Below are 21,445 nucleotides of genomic sequence, written 5' to 3' on the forward strand. Positions count from 1 at the left end.
TTCCCACAGACGTTGCGCACGGTCTCTGCCCGCAGCAGGAGCGGCCCCAGCTCCGCTCCCGAGGGAATTCCCTCCCAACACCCCGGCATTCCCAAGTTTTGAACTCAAAACACGCTCCAGGGGGGAGCGATCCAGGAGCCTTCACCTCCGAGCGCTCCCGGTCTTGGGGCCCCCCTCGCTTGCGTGGTGTTGGCAATGGGGTGATCTCCTTCGAGGTTACAGGATTAGAAAGGGGCATGGGGAGAGGCGCCTCGGAATTCAATCAGACACAAACTGGTCTTTACTGAGCTATCCTACAAATATTCCACAAACAAGGCAGCGAAAGAACCAAGTCCACCACAAAGTCTACAAATACAAAATATCCTCCGGGAATCAACGGGAACAGAAAAGGTCAGGAAATAAATTAACCTCTGACTCCTCCCCCAGCGTCACGGGAGGCGTCCGTATGGGAATCGAGGGGTTTCCGACGGTGGCGGTGCCTTGGGACCATCCACCAGGCCCCTGCAGCTCCCTCAGCCGCTGAGGGGATCCTCGCGGTAGTGGATGGCGTAGCGGAGCTTCTCCAGCATGATGTCCAGCGAGGAATACTGCGGGAGCTTGATCATGAACATGCACGTCTCGACGCGGATGTACCGCGAGTCCGGAGAGCCTGCGGGGAGGGGGCCACAAGGGGTTGGATGCACCAGCACTGCCCATCGCTGCCAGAGCCCCCAGGGAGAAGCAGCAGCGTCAAACCCCAGCCTCTCACATGGGTCCTGAACCTTCCGTGCTGCCCCGCAGCCCTCGAGCCAACGGCCTTCCCAATCATTTTAACAGCATCCCAGACAAACACTGTGTCAAGTCTCTCAGTGTCCTTAGAAGGCAATGTTTTACTTTAAAATTTAAATGAATTTAAATTAAATTGTATTTTTATACAGTTTAAACCCAACTTATCTCCTTATTTACAGCCAGAACAACCTGCCACTCTTCACAGAATCACAGCCTGGTTTGAACTGAAGGGACCTTAAAGCTCATCCAGCTCCAACCCCTGCCATAGGCAGGGACCCCTTCCACTGGAGCAGCTTGCTCCAAGCCCCTGTGTCCAACCTGGCCTTGAGCACTGCCAGGGATGGGGCAGCCACAGCTTCTCTGGGCACCCTGTGCCAGCGCCTCAGCACCCTCACAGGGAAGAGCTCCTGCCTAAGAGCTCAGCTCAGCCTCCCCTTGGGCAGGTTAAAGCCACTGCCCTTGGCCTGTCCCTGTGTGTCAGTCATTGCACATGGAACACCAGTTTGAATGGGGAACAGGGGAGCTGTGAGCAGGACGGGTTCTCTCCCTGGCAGCCCCTGGTCACTCACCTGCAGCTCCATCAGGGGGGGCGATTTTCATGGGGTACGGGGGGACGTGGGCAGTGTCGGGGCCCCCGTCCTTGCACGGGCACGTGAAGGGGATTCGCTCCTGGTTACAGGCAAACTTGATGAACTTGCAGAGCTCCTCCTGCGTGAACATCTCCAGCGCGCTCCAGAAGAACTCGATGTGCTGGTCCGTCTCCATCAAGCCCACCTGGTACATGGTGTGTGCCTGGGGGGACAGAGCAGGACGTTCCCTCCTTCTCCCTTCGGAAACCTTCCCCACTTCAAAGGTGGGAAGGGGAGGGCAGACACCTTCGGCCACAGAAGCTGCAGCTCTTCTCACCTTGAGGAACTCCAGGTTGATGTAGGGAAGCCCACAGGTCCTCAGCTCCATCTCCAGCGGGGTCAGCGTGGTCAGGAGCTGCAGGGGGATGATGGAGCCCAGGCCAGCGCGCACCGCGGTCATGCACTCCGGTGTCTGCAGCTCCCGCATCCGCAGGCTCCGGATCGCTGTTGCGTACACGTCCTTGTTCTCCCACCTGCAAGGGCAGGGATTCAGGCTGGGAAAGGAGAGCGCCTCGGAGCCCTCCTGCCCTGGCCACTGTTACAGACAGAGGCTTTATGGTGAGTCTCTTGCTTGTGAATAACCGGGAGTGAGCATTAAGGTTAAGTGCATCCTGATGCTTCCCAATTCAATTCCTCTTTCCTCCTCTCCTCTCACACTCACCCATTTCTCACACCCCTCCTACCTGTGGGTGCTCGCCGACACCTGCACAAAGTGGAGCAGCACTACCCTTCACCTGCCTCTACAGAGCAAAAGGCAGTAAATGGCACCAGTGCTTCCACATCCCTGCCAATTGTAAACCCTTCCCACATCCTTCCAGCCTTCAGCACCTCTGGAGAGCCTGGTGCTTGGAAAACAATTCCAGAGACGCTTCTTTCCCATGTAACCCAGTGCAGCGTCCTGCCAAGGAGGACTCTGCTGTTTCTTACCCCACTGGAATGTGCCGGCCTCGTGGACACAGCTCCACCTCCTCCCCCGTCATGGTCAGGTAGGTGAACTTGCAGCAGGGTTTGTTAGGACAGTCGGGGCTCTCCGTTGCCAGGTGCTGGGAAGCAATTTCTGCACACAGCGCTTCCAGTTCCGTCTCGTCATTTATCTGTCACAAAACAGGACCAGGCTCTGCCACCCGGCACACGGCACTGCGCTGGGCCCAGGGCTCGCTACAGGGCACAAAGTGCACGCGCTCCATCATCTGGAGGCACCGTGGACAGCAAAGGCCAGTGATGGTTTTGGTGGTTCTTTACTGGTTTAACATTGCCAAGCTGCAGTAAACACTTGAGAAGCCTGAACTCCACCGTGCCCGGCACTGGAGGAGACCGAGCAGCTTTCCCAAGCCATCAGGATGTAAAATCCTGCATCCGAGAGGAGTCAAAACCCTTCAGGATCCTGCTCACATGAAAACCAGCTGCCGGCTGGGAAGCCAGGGGCTTCCACACTGGGCAGGCAGGACCAGCAGCGCCTACTGCAGCAATGTGCTGGTGTGGAAGCAAGGAGGGGAGAGGACTCGTAAGGTGACTTACGTTCTCAAACTTCTTGACATAGTTGTAGGTGAGGATGTCGGCTTCCTGGAGATCAACGTCTGCATCCAGTGGCTCTCCCACCAGGGTCTTCCAGAAGGAAGGCAGGAGGTCAAGCGGCAGAGGAACGTCTGCTCGGATTGCAATACCCAAGAGCTGCCCGAAGAAGTGGAAGAGCTGCTCCTCTGCGTAGGTGATGGGGCTGGGAGTCAGGATGTACTTGCCCTGGGGGAACAGAGCAGGTTACCAGGCTTGTGAAACCCTGACCTGAACGTGATGAACACTGCCCACAGAAGGACATTGTCCTTTTGGGCCACAAATGGATTTGCTCAGTGTGGCATGGAGCCTGGCTCACTTCTACAGTGAGATTATATCACGTTATCACTTACTGGTCAAAAGCAATACCATAGAGCTGGTGTCCTCGAGAGCCCCACTGTCACATGCTGTTAAGCAGCAATCACAGGACTTCTCTGTACTTGTATTATCAGTTTGGTACCTAAGTATTTCAGCTGTGGAATGTTCCCAAGGTACAGCCTGGACATGCAAAGCCAGGTTTGTGATGTAGTAGGGCTTAAGCTGAGGGGAATGATCTGTTTCCTGCTCTGAGTATTCCTAGGAAGGAACTATTACCTCACCTACTGTAAAGTCTTTGGGCCATAGAAGCTTTATCTTGTTTCTGTAATCCATCTACTGCACTAAATATGCATTAAATAGCTCAGATGGAGCATCTTATTCTACTAGCAATGCAACTGACTTCCCTGGTGACACTGCAGAGTAACACCAGCAGAACAGGACTTCACTAGTTTGGGACAGACAACCTCTAACTCAGAGTGAATCTGCTTCAGTTGTCTAAGTGAGCTTCACCCAGGAGTCTTAATTCTGCTCCACTTTGCAGCTTTGACTCCATGGCTGCTCCTTCAAGGACCTGCAGGAGGAGGTGAAATGGACTTGAAGCTTCTCTCTATCACTGACTGGATGTGTTCTACTCCAGCTCAAACATGTGCATTCAAAGAGAGAACAGCAAGCTCATTCCTTGCACTGAGATGATCACACCTTATTCTTATTGACTGCAGAGCTGGGGCACAGGAGGAGCAGGGAGAGCGAGGAGCTCTGCAGCTCTTTACAGACTTGCCAAAGGAAGTGACGGAAGGATCCACCTGCAAGAGAGAGGGGCGAAGTCATGAAATGTCCTCAGCCTCATTCACTGCCTTTCAACCCCAAATCTGCCACTCCTGAACTCATGTTTCAAGCCTCAGACCACACACTTCACCTCTGGATGCACAGACACGTGGCTTCATTGAGGCTGGGGTAGATGCCAGCCACACCAGCTCGCTACTCATGTGCAAGTCCACATGTAAATGGTCTAAATACATGTAACAAATACCCACTGAACTGCTGCCTGCTGCACTCCTAAGTGCTGCGTTGCCTTCCAGCGCCCTGTGCAAGATTAGCACCAGCATTTGTTACAGTGGTTGGGCCGCAATGGAATTTGTTACTTGATTAGGAGATGAGTGGTGCTGTCTTCATCACAACGGAGCCTTCCCAAGCTCACAGCACTGCGGCAGTGCCTCAGAACTCATCACAGATGCTGAGCTGCAGATGTAACATTTATCTCCATATATATACTGTCAATAAGCACTACAGACCTTAAAAGAACAGAATTCCCCTTGGGAGAAGGCATCAAAGAGCCCCTTGTTCAGCTAATGGGTGCTCACGGAGGAGTTTTCCTTTACACAACTGACAGATGACAGTAGATGGCAACACAAAACTCATTTTGGGCTTTTCTTCTCTAACCCCATGTGCCCCATGAACCTCCCTAAAGAAGCTCTTCCCATCAGCACACAGAGGCTGCACTAACTGTGCGAGCAGCAGTCCATTTCCTGTGACACAGCTGATATTTGCTTTGATACCCTATCAATTATTCACCAGATCTGCAAAGCAACGTTTTCTCAGCTCCTGTTTGAATTAACTCTCCTCCTGGAGCAGATCAACCCATGTTGATGCAAGGGAGCCTTGCACCCCCAAAAGGAGCCTGTATCTAAAGGGAGCTGGACAGCATCCACGTCGAGATTATCTTATAAAATGAAACCTCACAAATGAAAACAGTGTCTTTATTCTTATGTTTCTTTATTCAACAAGACACAATCCTGTGGAATAAAGCACGATTCTTGCTCAGCGTTTTCTGTTGCAGAGCAGTGCTCCTGTGTCACAAGAAGCCTGTCCACGGAGGGTCAGTGAAATCAGGGCAGTTAAGGGCCTGTTCCTTTATGAGGCTCATTCTTTCAACCCATCACATGAAAGTTATTTATATGATTACAAGAAATGCCGTACATCTCCCCATGAGAAAGAGGAAGATGCACCAATGAAGGCAGTTTCGAAAGCAGCAACCCCCTGATCACACTCAATTCCCATTTCCGTCTCTTCAGCTTGGCTGGGACAAGCAGAAGTTCATACTTGTGAAGACATGTTGAAAGTAATACTCAAAGCCACCTCGCTTGGGCATGTTTAGCTGTTAATGCTTTTCTATTCCCTGATGGCTACATTACATAATGCACCTTACACTAGTACCTACTGCCACCTTACTCTAGTGGCTACACAACCTCACATCACTTTAACCATAAGAACCACAGTGATGTTACCCAGCCCATTGCTAACAAGAAAGTGCTTAAAAAACCCCAATCATCTTAGTTCTCAGCACAGTGCAGGTTTACCATGGCCAAGCATCAAAACCACCTGAAGAGACAGTCTTACTAAACGCTTTTAACAGCTTATTATTGCTTTATTGACTTGCTGCAGTCAGAGCTGCAGCCACACTTGCTGCTGTACTAGCAAAGATAGGAATTAACCACCTGGCTTGCCGAATTCTTGGAAGCTTCACTATTTCCATCTGCAGCACTACAAACACCATAGTGGTAACGCTGCTCCTGAGCTAACATGAGCCATAGTGTGGTGAAGACTTGGTTTCCACCTGGAGTCAGTCCTCATGGCTGCACCCGATGTCAGCAACCCCTTGGATCTCAACTTACTTGTTCCGTGGACCTCCTCCCCTGTGAAGCGGATGTTGAAAGCATAGGTAGGGTCTCCCCCACTGGCCAGCTTGACGCAGAGCTGGGAGGACGGCACGCAAGCGAGCTGCCGCGCAGCCTGGCAGAAGTAGGAGTTCTCCGAGGAGCGGATCTCCCCTGGTTACAAGGGAAAGGTACAATTACAGTCCCCATACACAGAGGAGTCTGCTTTAATAACCAAGCTTGCTTAAACCAGACCCAACTGGTTGCAATGGGTACTAATGGATTTTGAACAGGAGCAAGGTTTCCCATACCTCCAACGATTTCCAAGGGATCCAGGGTGATTTCTGGAGCTGCGTGATCAGCAGTTCTTTGCACAGTGGCATTCAGCACTCTGTTCATTACTGTTACTTTTGTGTCATAAAAGATTAAACCTAAGGAAATAAACACATTTCAGTGCAGTTCATTTATCCTTCTACAATCTTGTTTCCTTGAACCCTCTAATGGACAATGGCAGAACGATGATTCCACCTTCATCAGTGGGTGAGACGTGGCTAATCCACATCTTCTTTACTTGAAGTATGTGTTACTGATGTTTACTGGAAGAAGTGCAGTGGGTCTGAGCACTGCTGGACACAATTTGAAGGGTATATAAATAGATCCCAGAAACCCCACCAGAAAGCAAAGTGAATTTCTGTAAATCAGAAGCACTTTGCCAAACAGCTCTCAGGAATCTGAGATGCTTTGACAGTAATGGTAGAGGCAACAAAACAGGACAAACCCAGGGCTGTCACACTGCACCATAAATAGAGGCTCTATAAAGACAAACCTCTGAGTATTCTTCCCTTTCCCTTGCTGGGTTTATAAGGTGTTTTTCTAGCTGGGCCAATATAAAAGCCACTTACACACATTGATACCTCTGGTGAATTCTGTATCTACTCCAGATGAAAACAAGCTTGGGAAATGTAGTAACCTAAATCTTGGTTTTGTTGTTAACGGAGGCTTGTAAAAATGACTTTAAATGCTGATAAGGATTTTCATGATCTAATTCTACAACTTCAATGACAAGGAGGATGCCAGTCGTTCCCCAGGCCCTGACCTTTGGCCTCCTGCAGCAGTGCAGCGATGCTGTTTGCGTACATCTCGGTCTGACGGAGCTCCACCAGCGGCAGGAAGAACGTCTCCAAGGTTGTGTTGAGAGACTGGAGCAGTGCAAACCGCAGGCGCAGGCTTTCAACAGGAACATCTGGGGTGGGAAAATCCAGTCAGAAAGAATTCCCTACCTGCTGCAAAGCCCACCTTCCCAGCAGATTCGCTCCAGGAGCCACGCAAGCCTCCTGCCGATGCCTGCACATCAACAAGAGGACTGAAGATGCAAGAACAGCCATGATCCATGATGTTCCTTCCTGGATCTTGAGTCTCTGGGTGTCTTTTAGCATCACTGAATTTGCATTGTCTGGAGATTGTTTTAAAGGAACTTAGTGCTTAGAACATGACTTAGGTGAATAAAGCCTGCCTAGGTCCAGACTTGAAACCCAGCCTTTCTTCCCTCTCCAAGCTGAACTCAACTTCCTCCTCCACCCTGACCTAGTATGTGTGCTTGGAGAGCAGAGAACAGCACAGTGTGTTTCTAACAATGCTGCCAAAGGCACCACAGTGCCCAAGCACACCCAGGGAAACAGAAGACCCAGACTCAGTGCACCCCACAGCCCACAGAGTCCAATCTACAACCTCCAAAGGAACGTTTCAGCTGCCTTAGCAACAGCCAGGTTGTTCAGGAGCACTGCCCAGCTCTTCCAGTGAGGAAAGCCCCTATGCAAAGCATCCACACATACTCAACAGACAGGAAATTCTAGGATCTGCTGCATCAGCTGGATCCAAATAAACTTCATGGGGATGGAGTCGTGCTGGTGTAATAGCCAGGTGACGACAAAGCCTGTTAATGTACTGGACAAGGGCTACATCCATTTCCAGGGTCCATTTGCGGGATGCTTTCTGAGCATGTCTTGCATCAATGCAGGCACACCTGAAACATAAAAGGTGTAAGACCTGTTGAAACCTAACTGCAGTACTGCTTACTAAGTGCATGTTGAGCACAACACCAGGCTTGTTCTGCTTCTCTCCCCGTTTCTTTAGCAGAGCTGTTTCCTTACAGAAATTCCAGCTTGAGAATAAGCACTGATTTATCATCCACTTTGCCTCATTGTTATTAATTAATAAGACAAAAGGAACTGCCTATTAAGCTCACTCACTGCACTATCTTCTTTATGTTCTGAAGCAGATAAAGGAGAAGGGGATGTGGCAATTAGCTTGTGGCTTGACACAGGGAGATAAGGAGGATTCATTTAAGGGACTTTCTTCCAGTACAATATTAACAAGGAAATAACTGTGCCCTCTTCTACATTACTACTGACCCAGCAGCAGCACTGCCAGTTTAAACAACCACCCAGTACACAGAATAGGAAGCTGTTGTGGAAGAAAACCAGAGACACATGGAGCTACAATGCTCACCAGACCCATGTACTGTCCATTTGGAAGCTATGAAGGACAGCGTGGCATATCATTTTGGTAGCTATGCTGTGTACAATAAAGTCAGAACCTGCATTTGGACAGCAGTGACTTTTTAAGCATGTTTTAAGAAAACAACCACACACTGGTTAAAGCTCCTCAGAGCAGGAACATTTGGGATCGAGTCAGCACAATGAATCAGTACCACCTTTGCAAAGAGACTTGCAAACCCCACCTTTCAAAATGCAGATCATATCCACAGGACAGAATAGCTCTCCACACACTACGGATGTCCTGTTTCGATCGGTCAACCACGAATCTCTGAAATCCATCCAGGGTCAAATACTTCTCCTCAGGAACTGACAGCAAAGATAGAACCATCAAAGAGTTAATGGCTTACTACAGAGTTTACACACCACATAGGGAAATGGTTGGTGTACGAGGTGTCACCTGTCAGCTTTCTCCTGGTTCTACCCATCCCACCACGGTTGCTCTCTCCTGTAGTTCTAAACATGTTATTCAGGTCCAATCTGGCCTTTGGTAAATGCTGCTCGTTCCTTCCTTTCAAGGACACCAGCGTGGCATATCATTTTGGTAGCTATGTTGTGTACAAGAAAGTCAGAACCAGCTGCCCTCTGGGATAGCTCCACCGATGTACCTAAGCAGGTACATCACGAATCCATACTTGGCTGAATGCTGAAATTCCTTTCTTCTGAACTAACCTGGCATTTCCTACAATGGAGAGCAGAGTCCAAGCTTGTGTCTATTCACTCTTCTACCTGACTAGAGAAACAAGTATGAAGCGAGAACCTGGAACTTATCCCTGTCATGGCATGGCTGTGCCATTTCCTCCATGGACAGACCAGTTATGAGGCACCTGAAGCTTTTCTTTCATCCAGTTTTCGTCTTGTAACTTTACAATTCTTCTATCTGAGAAACATGATTTAAACCCACCTAGTTCAAAAGCCCCTAATGACATCCTAATCCCCCACTGTGCAAAACAAGCCTCGAAACTACTCCTCTTGGGAAGTCAGCTCTCCACCCAATGCATTCACATGGCCTATGCACACTGTTGCATGAATGACATGAACATGGTTTGCCTTCACTTACACTGCGTCCAGATTTAGATATACAAATCAAAGCAGCATTTTAAATCACTAAAGTAAATGAGTTAGCCTCATTAAAACCAAGAACTAACCAAACCTATCATGACATCATATAAGCATATCAACACAAAAAGATGTATTTCTTTACTACAATGTAATACCACAGAATGACTCCATAGAGCTGTTACCTTCTTGTTTCTTTGTGGGAGACTTTTCAGGGTCCTTCTCTTCAGGTTTGCTCTTCTCAGGAGATTTGGGCTTTACAGTAGGTTTCTTCTCACTTAAGGCTGTTCGGCTGAGGGACAAATGGAATGTTAGGATGCAAGCTTGCTTTGATCTGTTCAAGAAACCAAAAAGTTCCTTGAAGGCCTTCTATAACCTCAAAGTTACATGTCCCTCTTCCAATCCCTACGTTGGAATACAGAGAGGGGGAGGAATAAAAAACTGGATTCCTAAAGGGAAAGCAAAGGCATTGCAACTGCCAAAAGGCTGAAGGCACCAACCTGACACTGTTGAGCATAGACTTCTCCTTTGTAGGTGGTTTAGTAACGGGGCGCTTGGTGCTCACAACCTTCACTGGGTGCTGTTCTTTGCCTGCCTTGTTGTACTTGCTCTTGTCAAATTTCGGCTTGGGCACACCGTATTTCCTTAAAATCTTCCAAGACAGAAAGTGAATAATTACCCACTGCTTTCAAATAAGACAAGAGAGATGCTGAAAAAGCGTTTTCCAAGCACTACCTGAGTAAGCTGGTCCTCCAGCACCTTCTTTGGAGGGCGGACATTTGTGAAGAACAAGTGCAGAAGGTTTCCAGGAGTCTGAGAATTTATCTGCTCTTTACTAAGATAGATATCAGCGACCTTAATGGGTTTGGCTGGAGTTAGACTCAGCATTTGCTCAGAATGGACACAGCTCTTAAAGATTTCTGTGAGGACTTCCCGAGCTCCTGGCACCAGTTTCTCACCTAGGCATTAAAAACAAAGGCAATACGGTACAAAATGGCACAGACAACTGCTTAGAACTTGAAACGTGAACAAGCATTTTGCATTGAGCTGAATGCCACTGGCTCTGAGAACATCATAAAATCATAGAATAGTCAGGGTTGGAAGGACCTTAAGATCATCCAGTTCCAATCTCCCTGCCATGGGCAGGGACACCTCACACTAAACCATGTTGCCCAAGGCTCTGTCCAACCTGGCCTTGAACACTGCCAGAGATGGAGCATTCACAACTTCCTTGGGCAACCCATTCCAGTGCCTCACCACCCTCACAGTAAAGAACTTCTTCTTTAGAACCAATCTAAACTTCCCCTGATTAGAAGTAGTCCTACAGACCTGACCTTTCTGCAGTCTAATACCCTATTGATGAAAGAGAACTGAATGCTTTCTCCTGCTTTGGCCACATACTGTAATTATTATTTGAGTACTTCAGTGGTAACAAAAAAAGTAGCTTATTTATGATGCCAGTATAAAAATGAAGCTGTGGAGGTAACACTCTGACTATCAACTGAACAAGCAGTCAATAGAACTTCCTGTGTTAATCCTCCTCTGTCCTCTGATTCTGGATTCTGGCCCACTCCAGGTGTATTGGGGCTGTATAGCTTTCATGTTGTTAAAAGAACATAAAATACGACCTGTTCCATTGCAACAGTTTCTACCCTAAAATCATGCTGTGTCTAAAAAAAGCTACTAAACAACCCAGTCAGTAGATTTTAGGGGGTTGTTGGGGAGGTTTTCGTGGGGTTTTTAGGGTTTTTAGTTCTGTTTGGTTAGCTGTGAGGACAGCTGAGCAATGTTCAGATTGCACATAGCTGCTTGCCAGCTGATGGGAGGGAGGAAACGTGCTGTGAAATTAAACTTACTCCTTGGCTCCCCCTCAATGTCACCCATCAGTGAGTGACTCACACTGGATTTACAGTAGGCAGGAGAATCTGAGCCCTGTATGTGCCCCCCTCAACATGCATAAATGAGATACATGCCAATATGAAAACCACCTACCTTTTATTGACTTATCATTGAAATAATCTTCTAGTGCTGGGCTCCCTTGTGTGTCAAATAAGCTCTGATTTACAGTAGAAACAGTTAAAATCTCTTCAGTTGACATTTCCATCAGTTCATCTTCACCATCCAGACTTGACAAACCAATGAGGTCACTGCTATTAAACAGACTGGCTCGGATCTTCTCTATTTTAGCTCTTGACCTTATCTGTACAAATAATGAAATGAGTTACCAGGAATTCTGACAAAGCAAAGTAACTTCTATTTGAATCAATTTGGGTCTTATACATTCTCCCTTCCCAAGTAAATAATCACTATTACATCTCTCCCAGCATTCTTCTATAGCAATAATTCAATACCAGAACTCAGGCTCAGCCTAGAAAACATCATTTTAAGAACACCTGGCAACTGAAATCACCATGCTATGAGTTAATCAGGCACAGCTCTGAACCAGCTATTCCATCTCTCTGTCTGGAGACATCCCTTAGAAACAGCAGATAAGAAGCTGAAAGTTGCAGGTAGGTAACCTGTCATTATCTGCAATTCTGCTGTCCTAGCTTTGATTCTCCACTTAGAAAAGTGTATTTAAATTAGCACAGGCCTTGAAGTCTCAGCTGCACAAATTGGGAACAGGAACAATAACATCCTTTGATTCCAGGAATAACCACTGTGCATCATTATCAGAGCAGCTACAGACTTGGAGTAGGTTTCAATGTGAATAAGCTGACAGCTGTCTGTACACACTTCATGCTTTACTTCAAGTCTGGTGTCTTCACGTCAATTAATAGCTCAAGAATAGCAGCTGAAGGTTTTCTATCTGAATAAGCTCCTTTTCTTCTAAGAAGGAAACAGATACAATAGGAGACTATGCAGAAACGTCTCTCCACATTCACAAGCTATCAGAAATGGCTGTGCTTTTGTGAGCTCCCGACAGAGCTGCAGCATGCAGTCTGTGTAACAACGGAGAGGAAGGGTTCTTGCGTGTAGCTGAAAACCTGGAGTGATCTGGCATCAATGACAGGCACTCCCAATGCTTCCAAAAATTAATTTGGAACCAGCCATCAACATAAGCATGTCTCCCAAAGTAACTTCATAGAGGAATCTGTAGCTGGGTTAATATGTGAGAATGTAGTCATTAAACATTAAATAATTGCCTTGCTGGTCAAACTAAAGGGCCACTTATCTCTAAATTAACCGCCAGTAATGTCCAGTAGCAAATCTTTGAAGCAGATTTTATACGAAAGAGGAAATTAATAGATCTTTTCCTTCATATATTCTCTCAGCCTTCAGAAATCAGTTTAAAGATTTCCTGAATGGAAGGCTGCAGTGACTGCTGTGCTTAATAGCTTCCAATTTGCACATCCTCCATGAACTTAATCCCTTGGGAATTAATTTATACTCTTGGCTTCTGCAACAGCTTGTGACAACAAGCTGTACAGCCTGGGACATGCAGGAGCACTTCCTTCTGGTTCAAAACTGCCACCTGGTAACTCCACTGCTAGGTCCCCTCTGTCCTTTGAGAGGCAGTGAATGCTCCTAAGATGACTGGTACAGAGAAATTCAATGGAGAATGAAGTTCTGTGTCCCTCAGCCATCCTGACCAAGATGGGAATTCCCAGTCTCCTTAGTCTCACACGCACATACCGGTATTCTATACCCATGACCTCTGCTGAGCTGCACCTCAGCGGTGCTAGCAGAGCCTTTCACTCTCCATCACTGAAGCTGTGGCCTCAGTCAAGCAGAAGAATCTTTACAGAAGGAAACACACAACAGTCAGCTCACAGTGTTGCACACACACCGCAAAACTACAGTTACTAGAATCAGTTCTTACTGAAAAAACTAACCCAAGACACCCCCTCCTGATAGAAGCCATTACCTCCACTACAGCAAACCCTTTGATTGGCCGTGACAGCAGTGGCTGGTTGTCCAGAGATGTGACTGTGTACATGGATCCCACATCAGACACAGATGCCGTTTCTACATTGTCCAGTGGCTCCCCGAGGCTGCCGAGGCTGCCAAGGCTGCCAGTACTGCAGTGGGAAAGATCCAAACTCTCCTGGCTGGAAACAACGTGTGGCTCTAGCAATCCTGGTGGGATGGCCAGTTCCAATCCAGCTTGAAACTGGTCAACTGAGATATCACTAACGGTCCGAGATATGCCCTGTGAGCTGCAGAGGGAAGCCTGGCTGGTGGATGCGGAAGCACTGACACTCATGGCAGGGGTGACACTGCTGGAGCTGCTGATATCCAGACTGTCTGCACTACTGGAAACAGTTGGTTTTTCCAGTTCAGTTCTGCATTCTCCTCCTTCTGCTTTGTCCTTAATCTTTTTGGGATCCTCCTCCTGCAGAGGGATGTAGATCTCATCTTTGAAGACTCCACCATGTGCATTACATGCCTTTCTGATGGCGCTTCTGACAGTGCTCTCCTCCAAGTGCGTTGGTATCCCAGAAATGACGAGCAAGCGGCTGTGAGCTGTGGGACCTACCAGTGCCTGACATGCATCTGCTACAGCATCATTTGTCACTCCCAGTCCTTGTGGATCCTTCTTGGTTAGGTGTCTGAGAATTATAAGCAGAGTCAGTGCTCTATGAAACCATAACATATCCTCAGGCTTGCTTCCTCCTATACTGAGGATTGCAGCATCTGTATCAGCTGCTCTGGATGAAGACCGTTTGCCTGAAGACGATGTCTTCTCCCGCTTCATTTTGACCTTCTTCCTCTTTGACAGCAAGCTTGGACTCTGTGGTGTCTGTCCTGGAGAGGATGAAGAGGAGGATGAAGAGTCACTAAGATTTGGGGCACTTGTTGAAGACATCACATTAGCTGTTACGCTCATATTGATAGGTAAGGTTACTTCTGCTACAGCAAGGCAGACTTCCATCAGAGCATGGAAGTAGGTTGAAAATCTTCCTTGGTCAGCCACTCCAACACCAGAACCACTGCATGCATTTCCAGACACCCAGTTTTGTGTTTCTTCATCATACAGCTTGTGAAGTTCTGACTGCAGGGCCATAAGCATAGCTAGGCAGGGGTTCAGCTGGAGGGCAATAGAAGATGACAGTCCTGCTGGATTCTTCTTCTGCTCCAGATTGTGAATTTTACGAAGCAGCTCAGCCAAGAGATGAAATATCAACTCCTTCACACACGCTGCCATGTCAGTTGTCCAGAGAAAGTTCCCTGTGTGTGGAAGGTAAGACATGGGAGTCAGCAGTATTTCACTGTTAGTAGCTTTATAATATGAGTTACAACAGTAACATTAAGAAAAGCACAAAGAAATGTGCTTTCAGTGGCTGCATGTCAGCAGCCAGCCCGACAGAAAGGCTATTCCAACAAGTGCCTATCAACAGGGAATATCTGGAGTTAGAAGATAATTTCAGTATTTGCTGCAGTTTTTCATTTTTCCCAAACTTTCCGTCTGAAGCAGCACATTACTGGTGCTTATTACTGAGGAAATACTGCAATCTCACCTAAAAATTCCACTACTTGCAAGAGAACTGAAGCAGGAATAGTATCCAGCTCGTCTTCTGATTTCCCATCCCCATCTTCCAATTTCCAAGTTAACAGCTGCTCTGTGAATGCCATTGCCAGGGGGAATTCAAGCGGAAGAGAATGCAAGACCAGTACAGCTCCAGGAGGAGGTGATACTCCTAAGCAAAGAAGTCAAAGACAATACTTATCATGACTCCAGGCGTTTGTAAAGTAAAAGTAGTAACACAGCTTTTAGGATTTTTTAAGGCTAAATTTATGCTAAGTGAGAATTTTCTCTATTAAGTACCTTATAATAAACAAATAGGAATGTTTATCTATAATGATACACTTGTAATTAAGTATAATAATTATAAAGGTACAGTTTGTTTTGTTTACACAGCATACAAAACAGAACAGCTTTTAGCCTGTACATATCTAGATACATACAAGACTTTCACAAGCCCATTTTCTGTAGTATGATGTGTGTGATCAGTACTGAGAAAAGCATCAGAGATGGTGTAGTTCAGCAGAAGAAACTGAAGAACCTCTGATGGAAAGTTCCAAGAGCTTATTGCCCTCAGTCACCTTCACTACATAAATCACGCTCTCTCCCCCTTATGCTGGAAGAGTTAAAAGGATATTAATGATTGCTCCTGCTTGAGAAGCTGGCATGACCTATGTGCTACTATACTGCACATATGTTACTCTGCATATTAAAGGACTCTACAATTACTTACAAAAAGCAGATCCTGACAGATTTAACAGAACTACCCAAATCAGTCAGATGGAATGCAAAGTCTGTAAAACCATGCTTTGCTGGTTAAGAATGAGTGCATATTTCTGTTAGGACATGTTTCTTAATACCTTGTACAAAAATGCTGTCATAACCAGTGGTGGGACTAGTGACAATATAGGAAGGTCCTACAGATATAATGATGATGCTTGTTCCACTCCTAATACAGTTAAAAAGGGGTTTTAATTTAATCTTATTGTTTTACCTAGCTTGATGTGGACCTTGTCCGTAGGGGTGATCACTGAGGGGTACTGGTTGGTTGTTGGGGGAGGTGTTAGGCCTGTGTTGGTTGGAGAGGCATCTCGAGGATAGCACACCGCCTCTATTAGGTTTAACTGACCATTCCTTTTGACCTTATGGCCGAGCCCATAGACAAGCACTCGAGCCCAAGGAGCTTTATACAGGGATGAACTAAGGAAAGAGCAAGAAGAGTCTGGTTAGACTGTAACTAGCTACTAACAATCCCAATCCAGTCACAGAAGATGGAACACTCTGAGGTATTTATCCCACCACCCAGAAAATGAGCCTCTGAAAAGACAAAACCAAATACATAACTCAGGGTTCACCTAGGCTCAGTGGCAAATCTTTCATCTTGGCCCCTCAATTACTCACTCTTTGCGGAATCCAGACTGACTTTCCTTACAGGACACAATTACAAATGCAGCCCCAGGGAAATTAACATCCATATTGACCTTGGATTCTGAAATTGGGAATTCTTCAGCAGGAAATTGTTCTGGTGCTGCCTGTAACATAATATTTCATAATGAAAGCTCCCAAGCAGCAACAGCAGCAAACCACCTCCCTGTTCTGTTTTCAAATAAAATACAGCATTATAAATAATGACATAGTCCGAGGCCACTTCATTTTAATATGATCCAGAGTATTGCTATTACTTGTGTTTTCAGTGTGCCCACTGTGATCAGAATAGGGATACAATCCATCCAGAGAAACAAATCAGCATGAGGGACGTATTATGGAAGTTAGAATCATACATAAAACAAAGGCTGCTTAAAAACCACTGCTCATAGAACATTACTAAGTATTTTACCTGCAGAAAGGAGCAGATCTGTTTAGTGAGGTCTAACAGACTCTCCTCTCCTTGATGCAGCGTCCGAGTGATGGCAACGGTGAGCCACTCTCTGATGGCTTGTGAATTGCCCTGGTAGAAGAGGTCTGTGGCAGCACAGTTCTGGGAGTGGACACAGTGTTGCAGGGACTGGGCCAAAAGAATAGAACTTGAACTGATTGTTCCATCTGTAATAACAAGTAAGATGTGACAAGTCTGGAGATCAACACGTTTATGCAGCCTGCGAAACAGACAGTGCAAAGAGAAGTTTTAAACCACTTTAGGTTACGAGCCTCTATTTTCACTCCTGAGCAAATGTCCTCCCAATGGTCAGCTGTAGAAAGACTAGACCTGCAACCCTGACAAAGTTGGCTGCAGATGGGTTGATTCTCTAAATGCCAGCTGTGCTTTTCCTCTGCCTCAGGCTAACCCTTAGGGAGGTCTCTCACATGCACAGAGCTGTGGGCTTACTTTGTCCCATCTACGAAGGCAGGTGTCTTGTAATTTACTGTGAAGTACAATGAGGACAAGGAACCAGCTCTTCCCCGCTCATCCTAGATGAGGTAAAAGCAGCTTTATCTGCTCCCAAGCTTTCCCCATATATGAACAAGATAGCTTTTGGGTGACCCCAAGTGGGTCGCAAGCCCTGACATCTCATGGCTGCCACCCTGGAGCTACTGGGAGAAGACAGAGAAAAGCAAAGTGTTGTGCACAAAGGAGTGGGCAGTTCACCAAAATGCCAGTTTGGAAACTGTGGATAGTGGCAGGATTTGAATTGGGCAGATTGTAAAGAGGAAAAACTAAATAAAATCCATGCAAAGTAGTGCTGTACTCTGCAAGAGGGTCTTTTACAATGTGGCATCAGTTGGAGGTGGCCAAGTTTCAAAGTAGCTGGAGGAGGGAACAGGACTCTTTCCAATGGGAAATAATTACTTTCAACTATTAATAGCCTATATTTAGCATTTCCTCCTTATGCTCCAGCCACACAGATTTCATTGCATGCAGAACAGCTTTGTCACGATAACAGTCCTTGTTAACACGCATGAATTAGCCAAAGATTCTTTTCCATGATTCATCAGATGCATTCCCTAACCAGATCTGTGATTCCAGTGGGAAAAGGACAAACCCCTTTGTGAAATGAAAGGAGTTGCATTTTGAAAACACAGACACCCCAATGGTATTTAGTTTTAGCACCCTGGATAGGAGCTATAAAACACTCTCAATTCCTTATCAGCATCCCATATGAATATTCCCTTCACTCCGCAATAAACAGAAGACTATCATTGACAGAGGAACAGAAGGACACTGCATGGAATCTTAGGGAAGACTCTGAACTCTCTTGAACACTTGTAATTAGATCCTTAGCAAGAATTTCAGTTCAGTTCTTTATCACTAAGGTTAGGAGCCCATTGAGATATTTTCCAGACACCACCAGTATTTAATCAATCAGTAGGTGACAAATTCATTAGACTTTTCTGTCTGCAGAAAACTACTGTACCAAAAGAGAGCTGGGACAAAAATCAGTGTTTACCAGGAAGAGGTGGTGCAAGCAGTTGATTGGATAGCAACTGCAGGTGCTCCAGGGTGATATCACGGATAGCAGGAATATGGAACAGCCGAGTAAACATATGTGGAGATTTGGGAGCAAAGATATTGAGGAGAGCCATGCGGCAGTACAGCTTGGCCAGGGAAGCTTCACTGCGCAAAAGCTCTCTGCAAAACACAAACATCAGAACATAAAATTGCTTCATCACAATTAAAATAAGCCCTAACCAGCAGCCAAGCATATATACACTTCATTATTTAAGGCTTAAGTAGGCACAAATCTTTCTTGTTCACTCAAGATAGCACTCGTGGTACCAAATTAAAGCATCTGAATTAGAAGCCAACTCTCACAGTCAGTCAAGAGTTCTTCAGCTTCTAGACAGCAACTGACTGATGATGGTACAAGAAACCCAAGCTTCAAGGAAGATAACGTGTTGTACCAGCATGTAAATGCTTGCACATGGCTAAGTAAAATCCTTCCAAGAAGACAACTGTAATACATCTCCTTTATTACAAAAGGATCCCCAAAAACCTCAAACCCTGCTACTCATTATTACATTAAGATTTAAAGACTCTTTGTCAGCTTTAATCCAACAACTCCAGTAAGATTCAAAAGTTTCCAACTGCTTAAAACAAGGCTGTAGTAGATAACTGTGCTATAGGAAATCCTATAGATCAAGTCAGATAATAAAAATGCCTTCTAGCTCCATTTCTTTTCCTTTTTTTACCTGTGAATTTGGATATTGGTATTATCCAGGGTAACCAATCCATTTGTTGCAGTCCTTCTATAACCAGCTGGTGGCCTTTCCAACATGTCAATAGGATACCAGTATCTCACCAGAACCCCTTCACTTCTGAGATAAGTCTCTACTTGCACCAATTCATTTACCTGGAACACCAAAGCCAACACTGTCAATAAACCCAGTCATGGCAATACTTTTTTCCTTCAGAAAGAGCACCACATCAGCATTCTAAGCAGTTCAGTCCACTTAACCACATTCGTTCACAGATGTGTGAAGCTGGTACATTAGAAGTCCTCCCAGTGTATCTTTACTCACTGAATCAACATCCAGGACAACACCATGAAGACCAAATGTCTTCAGCATCCCTCGAATAGCAAACTTGGGTAAAGCTGTTCCAACAGCACTGCTGGTAACGTTGTTACTGTCAGGAGAGCGAGTCACCACTGTGAGACCTGGTCAGAGAGGGACAACATGAGGGTTAGGGTGCAGCTTCTTCCTCCAATTGACAATTTATGCAGTAGGTCCCAACTACCAGAGCCCCTCAGCTGCTGCTTTCCCCTCAGAATCCTTTTTGCTGAGCTTACCTTTTCGTACTTTATCAATTGTAAATTTGTTTGCTTCATCTTTGATATCCTCGATAGTAGGAAGGTAGAGGTCTCTTGGGATGCCACCATTTTCCTCATAGAGGAATTCTACGGTTTGTCGTGCTATATCAACCATTCCTGGTGGACAGAAGGGAACGCCTGTTATTTCCCCAGCCATCTGAAGTAAGTTCTTATTAACATCATAAGCTGCCAGGCTGACAGATAGGGGGTGGAGCTTTCCTGAGACACTTGTATGCTGCTCATCAGGGCTCAGAATTCCTACTTTGGTCTTACTGTGGCTTCCCCACAAAGAGGTTGTCATGTTAGACCTGTGTTCATTTACAAATCCAAATTCTAAGCACCTGATGAAAACACTGAGTACTTTTTTCTTCAATTTAGATTTTGCAGCCCTTAACATAGTAAAACATAAAAAACCCACAGGTGTTATCTCCACCCTTACTAACATTGTACGAGACAACATGCATTGAAATAAACATGGCCATACCTAACTGCAAAGCTCCTTTAATCTGATCCAACCCAGACTTCCTCTCAGCCTCATTACGGAATCTTCTTCTAATTGTAGGGAAAACTTTGGTTTCCCAGGCTTTAACCAACAGGGCATAGTGATCCTCCTGCAAAGACAGAAGTTACTTAGAACACCAAGAAGAAAGAGAAGTTAATAACCACTATATTTTCCCTAAGAAAGCAGGGAGAAACTTTGGGCAGCAAAACTTAAAAATGTGAGTTACAAGATCTGTATTTAGACTACAAATTATGACAGGCAGAGCTTGCCATGTTCCTCACCCGGGGAATGTCATCGTCGTCATCATCATCACTTTCATCATCTGCAATAGGAGGGGGATGAGGATCGGGGCCTGATGTGATAAAGTTCTCATAACTTAGCTCCATTTTATAGTGGCAAGATGTGTCACTGTCATATTCTGCAAAACACACAGGGCAATAGTGAGATCCTAAGGCACTAGAAGACATGCCACAACAGCCATACAGTTTTTGAGATATATTGTGTTCCATGGTCTCCAATGAGTCTGTGGAAGTCTAAGGCATTTTGACACAGCATAACCAATTGGCTGATTCAATCAGTATCTTACTGTATTCAGAGCCCTGATAAGGTAATTTATCATTATATTGCATTAACTGAGAATAATTTGTGCATCTCTACAGAAGAAAGACCAAAGAAAGATCTTTTTAATTGCCTTGTCTAAAATCCAGTCAGTAGGCAATGCCTATCATACTTCTTAACCTAAATTAGCAGTACCTAAGGACTGCAGCAAAGATATGCTTGAACACTATTTAATTGACTGTAATTTCCCCTGAAAGAGATTTAAAAGAAGTAGTTAATCATCACTTTACGTTGTTGAGCTGTAGCAACGGCCGCAATTCTACACGGAGGTCCATGTGTCCCAGGATCTGAAGCGATGCTGGTGCCAGCATCATTATCACTATCAGAAGCCATGGCAAAAGGCAATGCTTCAAAATTGGCACTGATTTCTTCAGCGAGGTCAATGCAGAGATCAGCAGCGTTCCTGTGAGCCTGTCCTTCAGCATAGGCAAACTGGCGAGATCCAAAGTTCGCACGGACCTTCGTGTTCTGGAAGATAAACATAAAAGCATTGAGATGAGCTGTGGATTGTTTTGATCCTTCTCTTTGCTCTTTAAAAAACCTCAGCCAAAAGGAGAAACTGATCACATCTCCATG

The 21,445-nt window shown here is 45.8% G+C and overlaps 1 protein-coding gene across 6 annotated transcripts in view; it reads right to left on the bottom strand.

Moving 5' to 3' along the window:
• Positions 1–251: 251 nt before the first annotated feature.
• HECTD4 (HECT domain E3 ubiquitin protein ligase 4) overlaps positions 252–21,445 on the bottom strand; it is a 71,072-nt gene continuing 49,878 nt past the window's right edge. For 5 of the 6 annotated variants that reach the window (XM_061374722.1, XM_061374721.1, XM_061374719.1 and 2 more), the window contains exons 50-76: positions 21,100–21,337; positions 20,533–20,669; positions 20,234–20,360; positions 19,729–19,866; positions 19,460–19,596; positions 19,130–19,290; positions 18,388–18,569; positions 16,839–17,044; positions 16,403–16,533; positions 15,996–16,201; positions 14,997–15,176; positions 13,403–14,706; positions 11,527–11,734; positions 10,270–10,493; positions 10,035–10,186; positions 9,720–9,826; positions 8,661–8,784; positions 7,753–7,943; positions 7,017–7,163; positions 6,232–6,351; positions 5,939–6,094; positions 3,966–4,069; positions 2,916–3,137; positions 2,325–2,491; positions 1,675–1,870; positions 1,338–1,560; positions 252–649 (exon numbers count right to left, since the gene is read on the bottom strand). In XM_061374722.1, coding sequence (XP_061230706.1) covers positions 513–649; positions 1,338–1,560; positions 1,675–1,870; positions 2,325–2,491; positions 2,916–3,137; positions 3,966–4,069; positions 5,939–6,094; positions 6,232–6,351; positions 7,017–7,163; positions 7,753–7,943; positions 8,661–8,784; positions 9,720–9,826; positions 10,035–10,186; positions 10,270–10,493; positions 11,527–11,734; positions 13,403–14,706; positions 14,997–15,176; positions 15,996–16,201; positions 16,403–16,533; positions 16,839–17,044; positions 18,388–18,569; positions 19,130–19,290; positions 19,460–19,596; positions 19,729–19,866; positions 20,234–20,360; positions 20,533–20,669; positions 21,100–21,337 — 5,625 coding nt within the window. In that variant the 3' untranslated portion in view covers positions 252–512. The other variant, XM_061374723.1, reaches the window with a different exon arrangement.

The sequence above is a fragment of the Neopsephotus bourkii genome, unplaced genomic scaffold (genome assembly GCF_033783945.1).
Source record: "Neopsephotus bourkii isolate Nb327-2 ecotype Australia unplaced genomic scaffold, CSIRO-AGI_Nbou_v1 NB_1652, whole genome shotgun sequence".
In the NCBI taxonomy this organism is placed as follows: Eukaryota; Metazoa; Chordata; class Aves; order Psittaciformes; family Psittacidae; genus Neopsephotus; species Neopsephotus bourkii.